Source organism: Pristis pectinata, chromosome 30 (assembly GCF_009764475.1).
Source record: "Pristis pectinata isolate sPriPec2 chromosome 30, sPriPec2.1.pri, whole genome shotgun sequence".
Lineage (NCBI taxonomy): Eukaryota > Metazoa > Chordata > Chondrichthyes > Rhinopristiformes > Pristidae > Pristis > Pristis pectinata.
Window position 1 is genome coordinate 8853251 of NC_067434.1, and position 18840 is coordinate 8872090.

Here is an 18840-nt window from a genome sequence, read left to right on the forward strand (position 1 = left end):
TTTTTTGCACAGAGTGGTGGATGCTTGGAACGCACTGCCGGCAGAGGTTTTGGGGGCAGATACATTAAGGACATTTAAGAGACTCTTAGATAGCCACATGAATGATAGAAAAGTGGAGGGCTAAGTGGGAGGGAAGGGTTAGATAGATCTTAGAGCAGGATAAAATGTCAGCACAACATCATGGGCTGAAGAGCCTGTAATGTACTGTAATGTTCTATGTTCTATAATTCATGGTTGCTTTTTCATTACCTATCAGTTAAACTGTCATTCTCAAATATTTAATGTCATGTTTGGGATAAATTATATTAAGCATTTAATGGTTATATCCTTTTAACAGCAGTGAAGATTCAAGCAACTGATAACTTCATTCTCAACGCCAAAGGTGAAAATTCAAAGCCAAAGATATTTATCGAAATGGGTCTGGAATGGGAGTACTCTATGGAAACTGACAAGGAAGTCCTTAAATCCAGTGGCCCACTACATGACAGCATAATTATTTACGTAAGCAATGCAATGTTAAGTTTTCCTTCCTTAAAAAAATTAAACCTTTTCCTTTTCCTCTCTGAATGTTCTAACTCATTCCAAAATTCAATTTTTCTATTATTTCATAACTAATTCCTCCTTAACCCCAGCTTCAGTCATAAATATCAAACGCCCTAATCACCCGTACTGACCCATCCCACCCAACCCTCAATCACCGTCCCCACCTCACTGATTTTGTTTTTCCTGACCACCAACCTCTAGCACAGGCACATGATTCACTGATTCCCTCCCCCCATCTTCCTCATTGTCCCTCAGCCTGAAGACTACTAGCAGGTCCCTGACTTGCTGCTGCCAGCATCTGACTCTTACACCAAACCATTCTCCAACTCATCCCTCGTCTCCAGTGCCTGGCCTCACTCACTGTTGATTCACCGAACCTGGACCTGACTCCAGACCATTTTCCTTGGCGTACTGTGCAGTGGAGCAATGTGTGAAGACAAGCCCTTCCCCTCATGTAAAGCTGATGTACAAGAGCCTGATGCCTTAGGCCTCAGATACTACTGAACTTTGAAACACAGGCCCACAACCAAAATTATATTTGGCTGGCTGAGCTGCAAATGATCAACACAACACTGAAAGCACCAAGGAAATTCTAGGCCACAGTGTTGTGGAGTTATTGAAGCTTGTTTAAATGGGAAAAAATCTCTCTTATTTCAGATTACCCCACAAGGCGAAGATGCTAAATCAAATTTGATGTACAAGTATGTTATTCATGAAGATCTACTTCCTGTGATTGGTAACAACCATGTATTTCTGGAAGAGACTGAAAGTTACGAGTGGGCTTTAAAGAGTTGGTCCCAGTGTTCAAAAGCCTGTGGAGGAGGTCTGTTATCAATGGCCTGGATTACACCACTATGCTGCATGTTTATTAATGCACTTCATCTCATTCCATTTAACTGTGAACAGGATGTTCCACTCTTTTTAAAAAAAACTCAAGGTCCATAAGAAATTCCACATTAAAGTTTAATACAAGTTAGGCACGAGAAAATAAGCAGAACCTTTTCCAACCTAACAACAGCAGAGTTGTGTAAGTAGGTACCAGAGAATGCATTTGATGCCAGCCATACAATTATGGTGTATTTATATTCAGTTTAAAGTTTTGTAAATCCACACTAGGAAACTGTTCTGAATTTTCTCCCAAGTCTGAGAGTCCCTGGAGTAATATGAAACTACCTCATCCTAACACTAAGCTTATACAATTATGGTTGATCCATCACCAAAGGTCCAGGCTATTTGGATTAAAAGCCATTATCCTGTTTTTAAAGGAATTTCTTGGGCCTGATGTCGATCCTTAAATTTGGAAAATGGAATAAATTACAGGGTTTTCATGAGAATAATTTATAGATCAAATAACTGCAGTGCCTTATGCGTGGTAGATAGTTCCTGAGCAAAACCAATTGTGCTCCTATAAAAATTGCAATTATTTGTTTGTTTAAAATAACATTTAGCATTAGACTCAGTTCACTACTTACTTTGCATCCCTGCACCTTTTCTGTGGACAGACCAACTGTTTGCAGTCCCATGGGATGAATCAAGGTCCTGGTCTATACTGCCATGGCCACCCTGTGAGGTATTCCATGAGCAGTGGCTAAGCCTCAGATAACAGATTCCATTTCACATGCAAAAGTCAAAATGATCCCTGCTCATAAAATGAGAGAAGATTGACAGCAGGCTAGGTTATGCCCCTGGACCTTGATATGTGCTTAAAATCCTCCAAGAACCAGTGCATTTATGAGAAATTGAGAAACATTCCAAATCTTAAAAAACATGAACTTAATAGGATAAAAAAAAAGCATTAATTTTCAATTCCAAACATTTTAGCCATATTTAAATATCAAAAAACACTAGCTCCAAGATTTTTTTAAAAAATCATAAGATTTGGAAGATATTTTTTGAAAAGATTTTTGGATGGACTATTATTTAAGTTACCAAGTTCATCCTTGAGGCTCTGGCAGCTGTTCTCTTCTGTTCATATTAACTTGGGACTACTGCAACCTGGCATAAAATTTTCCTGCATATGCAAGACGCAACTGCAAATCATGCTGCCCAGTGGGAAATCGTTAAAAGCAATTTACAGATTTTTGAGTTTGCATGTACAGATTGAAACTTCCTAGTCTTGGGACCTGACTGGTGCTGGACCAAAGAAGGAGCCAGATCACAGAATTGCCCCTTGAGCAGAACTGTTCTTTTTAAGTATTGACACTCCTCAGGTTACTTAAGAGTTCAGAGAACTGTCTGTAACCCAAAGTTTCTGTTAGTTGGAAACACTGTTGGCTGAGATTGCTGTCGACTGAGATCATAAAAGTTGCACTGCTACTTTAATTAGCTACAGATTAGTGCAGATCTTAGTTAAATTTAGATCTTAGTTAGAATTAGTTAAGTAGTATAGAACTGTACTACTGATTCAAAACATACTAGACCACAGAAGTTGCTGGACCAGAGAGTTTCAACCTGTACTTGCAAGGAAACCATGAGTTTCTTTTTGACTACTTAGAGTAATGATGCTGAATTTTTTTTAAATTTGTGAACATTTCTTTGCAATGTAAGGTAAAAGCTAAGAACTTTTCCATTATACTTTTAATAATTGAGACTTCTTAAAGCTGGCCTTTGTCCAAGATGAACAGAATCCAACTCCAGTGCACGAAAATGAAAATCTGCAGATGCTGGAAATCAGAAACAAAAACTAAAGATTCAGGAAACACTTGGCAGCATCTGTGGAAAGGGAAACAGAGTTAACATTTCTGGTTGAAGACTTTGTCAGAACTAGGAGAGGGAAGATAGGAATACCCCTGATAGGGTGAGGCCAGGGTTGCTGTGTAGATGTTGCAGTGGTTATCCAATTGGTGTGTTAATGGGGGCAATTAGCAAGTGAGAACACGGACAGGGGTTTTGTGTCTTTAGAATAGACATCAAGAATTTGGATTCAGACACCAGTGTGGCTGCATGGTTTACTGTCTGCTTAAAACAAAAAGTAAGGAATTAAAAATAATTGTGCCCATACAGTTATATATTCCATTTGTGCAAAGACAACAATAAATTTACAGTAGTTATCCAGTTCAAAGGGGACCTTGAAAAGTTTACCATCTTTACTTTGTAGTATAGTGAAAAAACACAACTCCAAATTGAGATTTTTGGTATACTCTACAGATTATTTTTTATTGCAAGATTTTAGTAATATTCTAATAATATTTTCAGGTATACAATATACAAAATACGGATGTAGACGAAAAAGTGACAGCAAAATGGTTCAAAGGAATTTCTGTGATAACAACAAAAGACCAAAGCCTATAAGGAGACGTTGCAACCTTCATGAGTGCACACAGCCATCGTAAGCACAATGCTACTCCTTTCTTATTTGGAACTAACTTGAAGACTGTGAGCAAAGTTTCAAACAGATTCTGTTAATCTCACCATTAAAGGACAACCAATTCAAAGTATCTGTCAATGTTGGTTATTAATGTTGAACATTGTTTTCATGTTTATTTTTGAGTTTTTTTGCAGGTGGTTAACAGAAGAATGGGGACCTTGTAGTAAAACTTGTGGAAAAGTAGGATACCAAGTAAGAGTGGTACAATGTATCCAATATCTTAACAAAGGTGCCAATAGAACAGTACACACCAAGTACTGTGCAGGAGACCGCCCTGACAGTCGAAGGCCGTGTAATCGCACACCATGTCCAGCACTGTGGCGGACAGGAGCTTGGTCTCAGGTACACTAACCTTGGTAAAGTTAGTTCTTCATGCCATTCTAAACTTTGTCAAAATGTTAAAACTTGTGGTTCAATCAAACATTACAGGGTATAAGTATAAGATAGCCACTAATAAGTACAAGAAGAAATTTGATGGAACATTAGAATATGGAATTTGCTGCTACGTAAATAAAGGCGATGGCCTGATATCCATTACAAATCACAAGAAGTGATGTAGAATTGAAAATAGGCACCTTGGAGTTTATTATTATTATTATTATTACTATTATTATTATGCAGATAATATTATGCACATTTCTGCACAATTTAACATCTACTGGGAAATTCAAACTCCTGATACTGATAGAAATTTTGTTTGGATTCTGGTATAAAAATGTCCCAGATGGCTTCAACTCTTGCGCAATGCCCAACATTTGTTTCTGCTGTGAATTTCAACCTCTTGGGCCTGAAAATTGCCAGTTCTTATTTACTCACAGGTGACCAACTTTTGCAACTTCAATTCTCCTGAAACCGTGCTCTTTAAAGCGCAAACACTCAAATTACATTCTCCGTTCCCATGGAGATCTGTAACTTCCTGCAGACTCAAATATGAGCTTTAGAAATGTGCCCACACTGCTTTGAAAACACCATCTACTTTTCCTTCAGCCTACAGGACCGAGCATAGTAAGCATGGGGATCGCAGGCATTCATGGACTGCACTCATTTGGTATTAATCTGTCCTTGACAACTTCTGCTAGTAGAGCTTGACTGTAATCCTTTAGGCTTTCTGTGGCATGTTTGCACAAAGAATATGCCTCCTGTAGGTATTGTTCTTCAACTACCTGTCCACGTCATTTTGACTCTCTGGGAGCACTCTCTAATATCTCTCCCGTTATTAAGCTGCCATTCATTAAATAATACTGAAATTGACTCACAATGTGGTGTACACAGGAAATCCTTTTCCTAGGAAAACTCATTCCTAGAACAATGTTGTTCTAGGAATGTTACAATTGAAAATTGGGGACATCATGGGGCCTTTCCAGCAGTGTTAGAGTTATCGACTGTACTGTTTTAATCTCATTAAATTGTATTAAAGCAGTTTCTTAGGTCAATATCTTTCGGAGGAAGCTGGATAAGAATGGAAAGATAGGCTAATAGATTCAGGTTAACTCGGGTAGCAGGAAACTCATGAATCATACATTGGAAGAAAGATTAAATTACTTGATTCTGTGAATTGAATTCTAAGTAATGACATATTAACACTTTATCATAAAATTTTTAAATTTTTTTAAAATTTAAATTTTTAAAAAATTTTATTCACAGCGTGGTAACAGGCCCTTACGGCCCAACGAGTCTGCGCCACCCATTTTAAACCCAAATTAACCTACCTGTACGTCTTTGCAATGTGGGAGGAAACCGGAGCACCCGGAGGAAACCCACGCAGACACGAGAGAACGTACAAACTCCTTACAGACAGCGACGGGCATCGAACCCCGATTGCTGGTGCTGTAATAGCATTCATGGTGATCATTGTTTTCAGAGAAAACAAAATTGAGGAATGGTGAGCTTTGTATATTCCTGTTGCCAGAATATCATTCTTGTTCTGTTGTCTTTAATTTTCATGGCCCAGTGTTCTGTGACTTGTGGAGAAGGTTTCCAGCAACGTCAGGTGGTGTGCCGAGGCAGTGATAACAGCATCAGTCATTGTGTGGATAAAAAACCCGAGAGTATACAAGTGTGCAAACAGGCACAGTGCAATGGTAAGGACATAGCCACATATGAGTAAGCTAGCCTTAGTTCATTTTGTTCTCCACGTTGCAATTAACTTTGTTCAGATTGTCCCACAGAAGACTGACTAAATTATGTGAAGCACGTTTACAGAAACAGCATTTTAATTGCACTGTTAATGTTGGTTTCCTTTGAAATGCAGAGTTACGTTGAAGCAGATGTAGAAGTCAGTACACCCAAAGTAAATAGGACCTGCCTGGTAATAGATTGAATGAATTTTGGAGGCAGTACACAATGTTGTCACTACAGTCTTGTGAATTTGGCTCTACTGATGAGGAAATGTTAGCTGTTTCAGGAGAGATATGGTAGATGTGGTTTAGTAGACAACCCTGGAAGACAGAGGGATGAGTTTGAAAGGCAGAAGAAAAAAAGACTGGGGGAAAAAAATGAGGTTTTTTGGAAGTGCTAAATTGTTTACACTTTAATTCAAGGGTTCTGTGGAATAAAGTCATTGCACTGTCCACAGATGCAGATTTCAGAGTACGTAGTGGCCATTTTAGTCAGTAGTTTGGAACTACAAGAGGAGTCATTTTAGACTTCATTCCCTTATGAATCTAAATGGTGGAAAAAGAGTAATTCAGTTAGGTTTGGCATAGTAATAGAAAAGCACAAACATGAATCAGGAGTACAAGGTCTAAGTAAGGGCACAGCCAATTTTATTAGTGTGACATATGAGTTAGCAAAATTGGATTGGAAACAATCACTTGAAGATAGATTAGTGTAAAGAAGTGGGAGGAATTCAGTTAGAAGATAATGAAGGTTCAGAACAAATATGTTCACATTAAAAGAAAAAGGAAAGCTTCCAGTTCTAGACTCCCATGCATGTTGAAGAACATACAGGCAGGACAAAGCAATAAAGAGAAGCTTATGACAGATGCTGAAAGCACAACACTGCAGAAAGCCTGGATTAGTACAGATGTGAAATTAAAAAGTGTAGCAGCTGCTACCACGATGTGAAAGCAAGACACTATCGGTGGGCTGCAGAACAAAAACTGATTTATTTTCCCGCCTTGCACGGGCCTTTTAAGAGGAACAGTTCCCGCCCACTGAAAACGGAAATGACATATGCACTACGTCATCAAACTTTTCCCACATGTGGGTTCTCCCCGTCGCTTGGGGAAGACGAAGACCCAACGCCATCTTGGGCCTCGCCGCTCCGACGACGCGCGACCCGACCGCCGAGCCAGTGAGTCGCTACAAAAGAAAATTATGAGGGCAGAGAAAGGACAGGATAAAATCTTGAAACCCACAAAGGAAAGACTAATGGAATAGAATAAGAGAAAAGAAAGAGGGCCTGGTTAGATGCCAAAGTGGTTTGTGAAGTTTTAAATGAATATTTTTGACAGAAGAGTGCATTTTGCATTAAGGAAGAAGAATGTGAGGTATTGGAAATGATGAGCAGAGACAGATGATGTGTTAAAGGATGCAGCATCTTTAAAAATCAATAAATCACCAGTCCAGGATAAAATAATACCCCAGGCTCTTAAAAGATGCAAGGGAGGAATTAGTGCAAGCTGACCATAGTTTTCCAATGCAGGTGTGATACTGTTAAAAGGGGAGAAAGTGACAGGTTGAGTAATTACGGGTCAGTCAGTCTGACATTGGTAATGGGAAAATTGTTGGAGTAAATTCTGGGGGAAGAGAAATCAACAGGAGTGTGTGTTAATCAAGGATAGTCAGCCTGGATTTGTTAAGAGAAAGTCATCTCTGACTGACAGCTGAATCTTTTTGAGGGGGTCGTAATGAAAGTCGATGTGAGTAGAGCATTTGATCTGCTACATATTGTTTTTGGCAAGGCATTTGACAGAGTCCTAGATGAAAGAAAGTAAAAGCCCATGAGATCCCAGGGAAACTGACACTGGATTAAAAATTGACACAGAAGGTAAGGGGTAATGGTCAATAAAATGTTTATTGATAGGACAGCTGTATACAGTGGGATTCTGCAGGGCTCACTATATGGCCCCTTGCTTTTTGTGGTAGACAACCTGAGAACATAAGAAATAAGGGGAGGCTATCTAGCCATCAAGCCATTTTTCAGCACAAACCCCTTTTCCTGTGATTCCCTGAACATCTAGAAATTTATTAATCTGTCTCTTGAATGAAGACAACAGCTGAGTTTTCCATGGTAGAGATTCCAAACATTCACTGCCCTCTGTGTGAAGAAATCTCTGCTCATCTCAGCCCTAAATAGCTTGTACCTTATTTTGAAACCGTGCTCCCCACCCCTCCACTCTTCTAGGGCACTGTATGCAGTTCCATTCACCATCCTGCAGCAAGGATGTGATAGCACTGAAGAGAGTACAAAGAGGATTTGTGTGTTGCTCCAGATTCATTGCAGAGATATTATCAGAGCCCGAGAATTATAGTTATAAGGACAGACTGGCTAGGTCGGCATTGTTTGCATTGGAACAAAGGAGACTGAGAGGAGATTTAATTGAGATGAAAATTATTAGAAGGCTGGCCAATTTGCCTATGGACCTATTTCCCTTGGCAGATAAATCAGTAAGTATTGAGCATAAGTTTAAATTCATTAGTTGAAGTATTAGAGGGAATTTGGGGGGCAAAATGTCACTCAACTAGATCCTGCTGTCAGAAACCCTCACCACATTTTAAAAAGTATCCGGATGAGCATAAAGAGCCATGACCTGCAGGTCTATAGACTATGAATGGGGAAGTAAAATTAGCCTGGTTTATTTTTGGCCAGGATGAACAAGATGGGTCAAATGGCCTGCTCTTGTGCCAAAAATTCCTATGGTTCTATGAATTTCTAGGCATATACTGGGTATTCTAGTGCAAGGATCATTTAATTGTCCATTAACATCAGTTGACAGTAGATTATAGAGAGTTTGGTCATTGTTGGATCCAGGCTTCCAGTATGCATTCTCGGGGCATTGCTCTATCCTGTGTTATTTTGGAAAAAATGAACTTCTGACTTTTATGCATCTGGTTTTGTCAGTTTATGATTTTTCATTATTATGCTGGAAAGTAAATTAAAATACTAATTTTCTCAAAAATCCCTCCACTTCATTTAGGAAAGTCTTCTGTTTTCACTCCAAGCATGGAAACCATTGACCAAGTGACTCCACAGGACCACTGGGTGTCACAGCTCGTACCAGAGAAGCCTCTTCATAAAATTGCAACAAGTAATTCACACCTTACCAGACCTTGTACTAATGATGTTTACATTTTGGAATAGATTTTAAGAATTGACCGTCCAGGATTTGTACTTCGGGCAACTAATCAGATGGTCAGCTGCCTGTTTTTGTGACTAACCAAGACTTCGAGCTGTTAACATGAACAGACAGAATGTTTACTATTACCTGGTTAGCACAAGTTCAAAAAAATCTACTCATGAATCTGTGAATGTATTAATGAAAGCAATTGAAGATTGTAGTAGTAGCTAATCAGGCCATTCAGCAGTTCCATTGCAGCCTCGCACATCTCCCTTAAATTTTCCCCCTCACCATAAATGCATGCCCTCTCATATTTGACACTTCTACCCTGATTCTGTCTGTCTACCCTATCTATGCCTCTCATAATTTTATAAACTTCTATCAGGTCTCCCCTCAGCCTCTGGCACTCCAGAGAAAGCAACCCAAGTTTGTCCAAGCTCTCCTTATAGCTCATACCATCTAATCCAGGCAGCATCCTGATAAACCTCCTCGGCGCCCTTTAAAAAGCCTCCACATCCTTCCTGTAATGGTGACTTCCTTACTTTTATACTCAATGCTGACCTCACCACTGAAGGCAAGCATGCCATATACCTTCTTTACCACTCCATCTACTTGCGTGGCCACTTTCAGTGAGTATTATTGAGAATTATTGATTATTTCCTTCATATTTAGGACTGGAACTTGGACTGTAGTTATCTGTAGTTTACCTTATTTACCCTCATTGTTTTTGTTTCCCTTCAAAACTGAATACTGTCTCATTATTTAGTGAATGTCTCCTGCTCTGACTTTTTCCATTCGGATTACAACTGAAGATCCACCCTTCACATTTAGGATCTAATCACAATGACAGATAAGAGTAAAAGAGAGACACAGGTAGATATAGGACCAATTGAAAACAGTACAGGAGAGATTATAATGGATAACAAAGAGATGGCAGAGGAACTAAATGGGTATTTTTCCATTGGTCTTCACTGTGGAGGACATCAGCAATATACCTGATAGTCAAGGGTCTCAGGATAGAACTGAGTTTAGTCAAGATTGCTAGAGAGAAGGTGCTTGGGAAGCTAAATGGACTAAGGACAGATAAGTCTCCCGGACCAGATGAAGTGCACCCTTGGGTTCTGAAGAAGGTGGCTTTAGAGATTGTGGAGGCATTGGTTATAATTTTCCAGGTATCAATAGACTCTGGCATGGTTCCAGAGGACTGGAAGGTTGCAAATGTAGTTCCGCTGCATAAGAAAGGTGGGAGGCAACATAAAGGAAATTACAGACCCATTAGTCTGACATTGGTGGTTGGAAAGTTATTGGAATTGATCCTCAAGGATGAGGTTATGAAATACCTAGAGGTGCAGGACAAGATAGGTCCAAGCCAGCATGGTTTCATGAAGGGAAGATCCTGCCTGACCCAACCTATTGGAGTTTTTTGAGGAAATCTCAGGTAGGGTGGATAAGGGAGAGGCTGTGGATGTTGTGTATTTAGATTTTCAAAAGGCCTTCAACAAGGTGCCGCACAAGAGGCTGATTAATAAGATGAGAGCTCACTGAATTACAGGAAGGATATTAGAATGGATGGAGCATTGGCTGATAGGCAGAAAGGAAAGGATGGGAATAAAGGCATCCTGTTCTGGTTGGCTGCTGGTTACAAGTGGTGTTCTGCAAGGGTCGGTGTTGGGGCCGCTTCTTTTTACATTGTACATCGATGATTTAGATTATGGAGTAAATGGTTTTGTGGCTAAGTTGACAGACAACACCAAGATAGGTGGAGGAGTAGGGAGTATTGAAGAAACAGGATGGTTGCAGAGAGACTTAGATATTTTAGGAGCATGGGCAATGAAATGGCAGATGAGATTCAATGTTGAGAAATGTGCGGTTATACACTTTGGTAGAAGAAATAAAAGGGCATATTATTATCTAGGTGGGGGGAAAATTCAAAGTCCAGAAGTGCAAAGGGACTTGGGGGTCCTTGTACAGGATACCCTAAAGGTTAACCACCAAGTTGGATCGGCGGTAAAAAAAAAAGCAAATGCTATGTTGGCATTCATTTTGAGAGGTATAATGTATAAAAGTAAGGAAGTGTTGATGAGGCTCTGTGGGGCACTGGTGAAACCTCATTTGGAATACTGTGTGCAGTTTTGGTCCCCTTATCTTAGGATGTTGGAGACGGTTCAAAAAAGATTTACGAAGATGATTCCCGGAATGAAAGGGCTTACATACGATGAGCATTTGTTGGCCCTTGGACTGTACTCACTGGAGTACAGAAGAATGAGAGGGGACCTCATAGAAACATTTCAAATGTTGAAAGGACTGGACAGAGTAGATGTGACTAAGCTGTTTCCCTTGGTGGGTGAGTCCAGGACTAGAGGGCACAGTCTTAGAATTAGGGGGTACCCGTTTAGAACAGAAATGAGGAGAAAGCCAGAGGGTCGTGGATTTATGGAATTTTTTGCCACATACAGCTGTGGAGGCCCGATCATTGGGGGTGTTTAAGGAGGAGATTGATAGGTATCTAATTAGTCAAGGTATCAAGGTATATGGGGAAAAGGCCGGAAATTGGGGCAAGATAGGAATAGTTTAGTTTAGCTCATGGAGCAGACTTGATGGGCCGAATGGCCTACTTCTGCTCCTTTGTCTTGTGATATGTTCTAGATTTTCAGTATTTCTCAAATAGCTGCTCCTGTCACATCCTGAGATCCACACTTAATGTTGTACGTTGAGATGTGCATCCTCTTGACCCCTCTCTCCAATCTTACTCTGTCTTAAAGCTGTACTGGTCGACAGTTCCATTTCATCCCACACTGCAGGAGGAAAAGAATGAACTGTGAATGATGGAACTTTGAAATATTTACCGTAGAAACAGATGCTGGAAATCTGAAATAAAAACAGGATGTTGGAAATATTGAGCTGGCCAGGCAGCATCTGTGGAGAGAGAAACAGTTACACGTTGATAATGTTTTATCAGAACTGGCTAGTTGTGGAACAAACCGGAAAGGTTGGTTATCAGAAACTGTTGAGACTGATACTACAATGTGCCTTGAGCTTTGCTGGAAAAGTGTAGGATGCTAAAGAACAGAAGTTGCTGTTGGACCAGGATGGAAATTAAAGTGACAAATTAAGGTGATTGGAAACTCAAGGTCAGCCTTGTTGTGCAAATTGTCATCCAATTTGAATTTGGTTTCCCTAATGTGGGGTGGAGTGGGTGAGGGAGGTTGTAGATCCAGACCACAATGACAGAGGTGGAGGAGGGGGTGTCAAGGAGGATTGTAATGTTGGTAGTGAGGGAAAATGGGTGTTATTGGCAATCAGAATAAAAGATCAGAAGATCACAAGACAAGGGAGCAGAAGTAGGCCATTCGGCCCATCGAGTCTGCTCCAAAGAAAAGGGGAAAAAGAAATGAGAAATGGAGGAGGGGGGGGGAGTCTGCTCCATGAGCAAAAACAAAAAAAAACTATTCTAACTCCGATTTCTGGCCTTATCCCCATATCCCTTGATACCTTGACTAGTTAGATATCTATCTATCTCCTCGTTAAACGCCTCCAATGATCTGGCCTCCACTGCTGTACCTGGCAAGGAATTCCATAAATTCACTACCCTCTGGCTGAAGAAATTTCTCCTCTTCTGTTTTAAACCTGTATCCTCTAATTCTAAGATTGTGCCCTCTGGTCCTGGACTCACCCACCAAGGGAAACAGCTTGGCCACATCTACTCTGTCCAGTCATTTCAACATTTTAAATGTTTCTATGAGGTCCCCTCTCATTCTTCTGTACTCCAGTGAGTACAGTCCAAGAGCTGAGAAACGCTCATCATACGTAAACCCTTTCATTCCCGGAATCATCCTCGTAAATCTCCTCTGAACCGTCTCCAACATCAGCACATCCTTTCTAAGATATGGAGCCCAAAACTGTACACAGTATTCCAAATGAGGCCTCACTAGTGCCCCATAGAACCTCATCAACACTTCCTTACTTTTATACACTTTACCTCTCGAAATGAATGCCAACGTAGCATTCGCTTTCCTTACCACCGCTCTGACCTGGTGGGTAACCTTTAGGGTATTCTGCACGAGTACCCCCAAGTCCCTTTGTACTTCTGTACTTTGAATTTTCTCCCCTTCTAGATAATTACCCATTTATTTCTGTTTCCAAAGTGTACAACTGCACATTTCTCAACATTGAATTTCATCTGCCATTTCCTTTGCCCATTCTCCTAAACTATATAGGTCTCTCTGCAACATTCCTGTCTCCTCAATACCCTCTACTCCTCCACCTATCTTGGTGTCATCCGCAAACTTAGCCACAAAACTATTTACTCCATCATCCAAATCGTTAACGTACAGGGTAAAAAGAAGCGGACCCAACACCAACCCCTGCAGAACACCACTAGTAACTGGTAGCCAACCAGAACAGGATCTTTTTATCCTTAAGTTTGGGACATGTCAAGCATTACCTAGAGGGTTGGGATTAGGCATGGTACTCCAACAGAAGCCTCTGGGTTGGAGTTGGTCAGAGTAGTTGGGTGACATTTGTAATCTAGGTCAGTTAGGATTGAAGATTCGTGAGTGGAATGGGGCATGGGCTGGGTAAAGGTAAGAAGTTGGTAGGTGTGGGCATGATGTTGGTGTCTTGTTTGAGATGAGTGCAGTTAGTGGTCTGAAGGATTAAAGACAACTTTTAGGTTTGCAAAAGTGGTGTCCCAATTTGGTACTGCTCCAGTTGTCCTGCAAGTGCCAAATAATGGTGTCTCCCAGAATTATGTGGCATAATTTCCTATATAATGCTTCAGAAGGAGCTTGTATGAGGAACGATGTAATTTGATACAGAAATCACATCAGATGTGCAACATGATTCATGTGCCTGCTTAAGCTTCTGCAACAATGCGAAACAAACAAGAAATGGTTATTGACTCAATCATTCAGTGGCAATTATTTTTCCATTTGCTTAGTGCTGAAGTTAACACTATTAGACAATCTAATTTCCGGTTACCGTACAGTTTCCTTGTAAGTACTTGTAATTGATTCTTCAGTCTCAAATTCCATTGTTTATAACTAGAAATCATTGCAATTTTTTGGACTTTTTACCTTGACAGAACTTCTGATATGAATACAGCTCCAAATGAATGAACAAATATTTTTAATTTCTATCAAATAAGTAAACAACTTTAAGAATTCCTTTTTGTTAAACAGAATTCACAATCAGATTAAATGTAATTATCTTTTAACAAACCCAATTAACTATGTTTTGATTCAATTCACAGAGGAGCCATGCCTTGGTGATAAATCAATTTTCTGTCAGATGGAGGTTTTGGCTAGATACTGTTCTATTCCTGGGTATCGGAAGTTGTGCTGTGAATCCTGCAAAGAGAGAAGCCCAACTTCACTACCTCCTTTTTCTCAGGCAGCCTTAGAAACTGAAGATTTTAAGGGCACCACCCACTCTAGTCCCAGCCCAGAACTAATGACAAAGCCAACCCTGCACAACCATTATCCAACAGTCAGAGGGACCACTGTGAAGGATGAGGCTTTGCCAACAATTCTCACTTTAGCTGCCAACACCGATAGCAGTGATGCATTTTCAACCAAGGTATTTGTTGCAGAGTCGCAAGGAGCTACCAAAAGTTTTGATAGGCTAAATACTCACACTTTTGCAAGTACATTCAGGTTGCCTCCTGCTCAACAGGTAACACAACACACAGAGGTGGGCCGTTTTGACTCCACAACTGCTCATCAGTTGTTTATGAATAGTGACAAGACTTTGCTTCATACAACTACCTGGAGCGATAGTTGGAGCTCAGCAACTATAACAAGACAGAGAAGGGATGATGGTGAATCAGAAGCAGACTTGGCCAACAGAATCTCACCCATCACAACATGAACTTCCAATTCAACAACACTGCTTTCCATCCAAATGAACTCTGGTTTTCCATTATCCTCTCAGTGCAACCACATAGCCCCAATGAATTGCTTGACACTCTTGCTCACTTGAAGGCAGCTTCAGTCAGTTTCAGTTTAAGCTGCAATTAAAGATGTGCTGGGATCAATAATAGTTTTGTACCATCCTCATTCAAGTTGGTGGTGATCATACAGATATTATAAAAGGTAACAGCCACCTCGTTGCAAAGGTCAGCATCTTTGAATACAAAATTATGCTGATTTAATATAAAGGTACTACAATGACATGAATTTCAAATAGGCAGTGAACACTTTAGTCAACAGATTAACTGTGATGGCATCATTGAAACTTAAACATTTAAGAAATGATTGTGCTTCTCATAATGCATGATGCAATTTAAAAATTCTTGGAGACTTTTTCAGTAGTGCTGCGATAATTAAATGATACACTTACATCCATATTGTATATAATGTAAATGTCAGCATCTTAAAAGTTGATGGGTTTATAATTTGCAAGTAAATGACTGCTGTTTTGTTAAATTTAGTTGTTGCCTGTACAGATCTGCCTTTACTGCTGCTTGACACATCATTCATTACAGACTACATGCATTAACATCATTCTTGTTGCATTTGTATAGTTCCTGTACATAATTGAATTAAGAGCTTTTAATTTTAATATTTATTGAATTGAAAAGAAGTCTCAGTTTTGCATTTTCAAAAGAATTTATTAATGCTGACCTCCATGTCCCTCATTTGTGTCATCATGTTTTGTATTGAAAGGAGGTTCAAGCAGAGCAGTATAATTTATGGAGCAACTGGATATTGCCAGTACAAAGTGTATTTCCACATTACAGTCAATGCATTCTCATTCAAAGATGTAGAAGTGATTTTATTTTAAGTCTGCACTCTAAGTTTTAGAGGTTTTAAAGTTGCTGTATGTAAAATTTTAAACAGACTTTCAGGTCTTGTATGTTCTTATATAAGATCTAAACATTTAGCCTATTACCGTGCAATGGCTGAACAAAACTGTGAAAGTATTACAGTCTATCATGAGCTTGTGAACAGTGTTTAAACTCTACAAATATTATGTGACCTCATGGAAAACAGTTTTTTGGAACTGTTTTAATTAAAACCAAAATAGACTACAAACTGAATGTATGTAAGACCTAGATCTGGTGCTCTGCATGACTGACCTCCCACTATTAATTGTTTAAGTGTAAATGCAGTTCATTGGGATAGTAACAACTTTTTGTGACAGTGTATTCTTCAGGAAGTAGCTGAGAACTGTTAAAAGAAATTAGTACACTCGGCATTTAGTGGGTTGATTAATTCTTCTTCTCACTCCAAATATTTAAATCATGATTGTATTTTTGAACATTGTATTTGGTTAGCAACTAACACAAAATATGCACAAATAAGTTCCTTCCATACTCAAATCACTGTTTAGTTTACTGATAGGTCATGCTAAAATTGGTAATAAATGCTATTTCAATACCTTGGTCAAAAGTTTTGTTGTAAATACTACCTTCTATTTATCATTTATGGACTGAATTATCTTAAAATAGTTTAGTGTACTTCTCATCCATTTCAATTGATTACAGTCATTACTGATAAACATTACTGCCTATATTCTTTAAATTAATAGTTCTGATCATTGTAAAATATGTCAAAGTACAGTAAAATTCCAATAATCTGCTGTCTGTTCAGAAATCTCAATTGTTCAGCAGCTGGCTCTCTGGGCCATGATTCACATGTTCCCTTTAACACACTGGAGCTCCCATTCCTGCACGCCCTTTAACACAATAGGGCACCAGTTTCCCACAATCTCTTTAGCACAATAGAGCCCCAATTCCCATGCTCCTTTTTGCACATAGTGGCCCCATCTCTGCATTCCCTTTAAACTCACTGTGGCCCCAATTCCCATGCTCTTTACAACATGCCGGGTTTCTGCTTCCTCTGCTCCCTTGAAACTTATTCAGTTTTGCACACTCCCTTGAAAATCACCAGGCTGCGTTTCCAATACTTTAAATGGAAAATGTATTGGCATATTGTGTAAAAGTGAATTGAAAGTGTATCAGAGTATTAATTGAAATATCATCTGTAGTCTGGAACACTGACAGTCTGGCACGACTAAAGTCCTGAGTGTGCTAGATTAACAAAATTTATTAAATTGAACCTACTGTACTTGATGCATTTAGCATTCCGTAATGGACTTGATTTAATCAAATATGAAGATAAGAGTTTCTCCCTGTCTTATTTTGAGGTAGTCGATCTGCTTTTTGAGTGAAGTGCTGCCTGGAAACTTCTCAGGCATAAACTGAACATTTGTGCAACAAAATTATTAATCTTTGCTCCCAGTAGGTAGGACCTACCTTGGGAATTTCTGACATGAATAAGGTTCGGGCCTACTGAGAATTCAACCAATTACACTTTGCAAGCTTGATTTTTAAAACAAAATATAATTCTTTTGCATTTCCAACTGTGTCCCAACATGTGCTTAATTGATGAGTAAGGTTTCTTGGATTTTCATTGGCAGACACAATGTCAGAATTCAAGTTATGATAAACCACCAGATGTGATCCTTCTCCAATTTTTAATTTAGCAGAGCATGACAACCTTACTTGTGGTTATCTATTTTTGGGTCAGTTTTCAGATGTGAAACAGCTGTTACTGCCTCTATAGGATTGGGTACACCTCACTCCTCCCCCAATCACATTGAAACTGAAATCCCTCTACTTTTCCCCAGTTCTTAGGAAGGGTCCCTGACTTGAAGTGTTAACTAGTTTCCCTTTGCACAGATGCTGCTTGATTTGCTGCATTCTTCCAGTACTTTTTTTTCACCTGAATTACATAAGTTAACCAAGGTGCCAATGCCTTTCTTTCCTCCTCAGGGAGTTTTGCCCATTTTAAAAGGATGAATTTTAGCTGCTGCCTCCTTGGCACCACGGTTAAGTGATGCATAGTTTCAACAGGAAAAACCTCTCAGTGGATTTCACTGCTTAAGACTTGTTTGCTGCCAACAACTTCCACTTGAATGGAGGAGGTCATCCTCAGCTGATTGGTCTGACAGGGTTTCTGAAACAGGAGTTGGATACCCCATTTACCTATGTAGAGAACTTATGGCTCCAAGAATTTCTGCTGACAATGCCTGAAAAATGGTCCCACACTATTGTTTCTGACGTGCATCAGATGTACTTTGGGTGCAGGTATTGATATTTAAAATTGGCACTCAGAGTGGCTAGGTTACCTCCTTTGAACACGGTTAGTCTGCAGGATTAATTTATTGCCTTGCTCACATTGAGTTGGAAGGAAGATTATGATAAATTTTTCACTGGATTCCTTCTGCAAAGTCATTTATGTGGCCTCAGGCATTCCCAGATAGCGGCCTGATTCCTATCTGGGCCTTAAATCAAAGCACTGGGAATGCTCCAGGCTGGAAAGATTGAACCTTTAGATGACACAGGGTTACAATGGTGAAGGTATTAAATTTAAGGTTAATCAAAAGGTCAAAACAACAGGAAGGCAGATGCTATGGTTTTAGAGTTAGAATAAATTACAGAGATAGGAAGGGAATGGACAACAGAAAGATTTAAAACCAAGGCTGAGAGTTAAGATTACGATGGATATAATGTAGAGACCAGCTAAGAACACATCAGAATAGTCCAGTGAAGAGAGATGATAGGAATCAATGAGGGTTTCATTAGTTAGATGAACTAAAGCAGGGGCAGAATATGGAATGTTAGGAGGTAGATGTAGGCGATCT

The 18840-nt window shown here is 39.6% G+C and overlaps 1 protein-coding gene across 1 annotated transcript in view; it reads left to right on the top strand.

Annotated features, from left to right (window-relative positions):
• Window positions 1-15920, top strand: part of LOC127584633 (A disintegrin and metalloproteinase with thrombospondin motifs 14-like) — a 163826-nt gene extending 147906 nt beyond the window's left edge. Inside the window, 7 exon segments of the mRNA XM_052041452.1 lie at window positions 338-501; window positions 1201-1366; window positions 3739-3871; window positions 4045-4252; window positions 5862-5991; window positions 9052-9162; window positions 14444-15920. Coding sequence (XP_051897412.1) covers window positions 338-501; window positions 1201-1366; window positions 3739-3871; window positions 4045-4252; window positions 5862-5991; window positions 9052-9162; window positions 14444-15060 — 1529 coding nt within the window. The 3' untranslated portion in view covers window positions 15061-15920.
• The last annotated feature ends 2920 nt before the right edge of the window (window positions 15921-18840 follow it).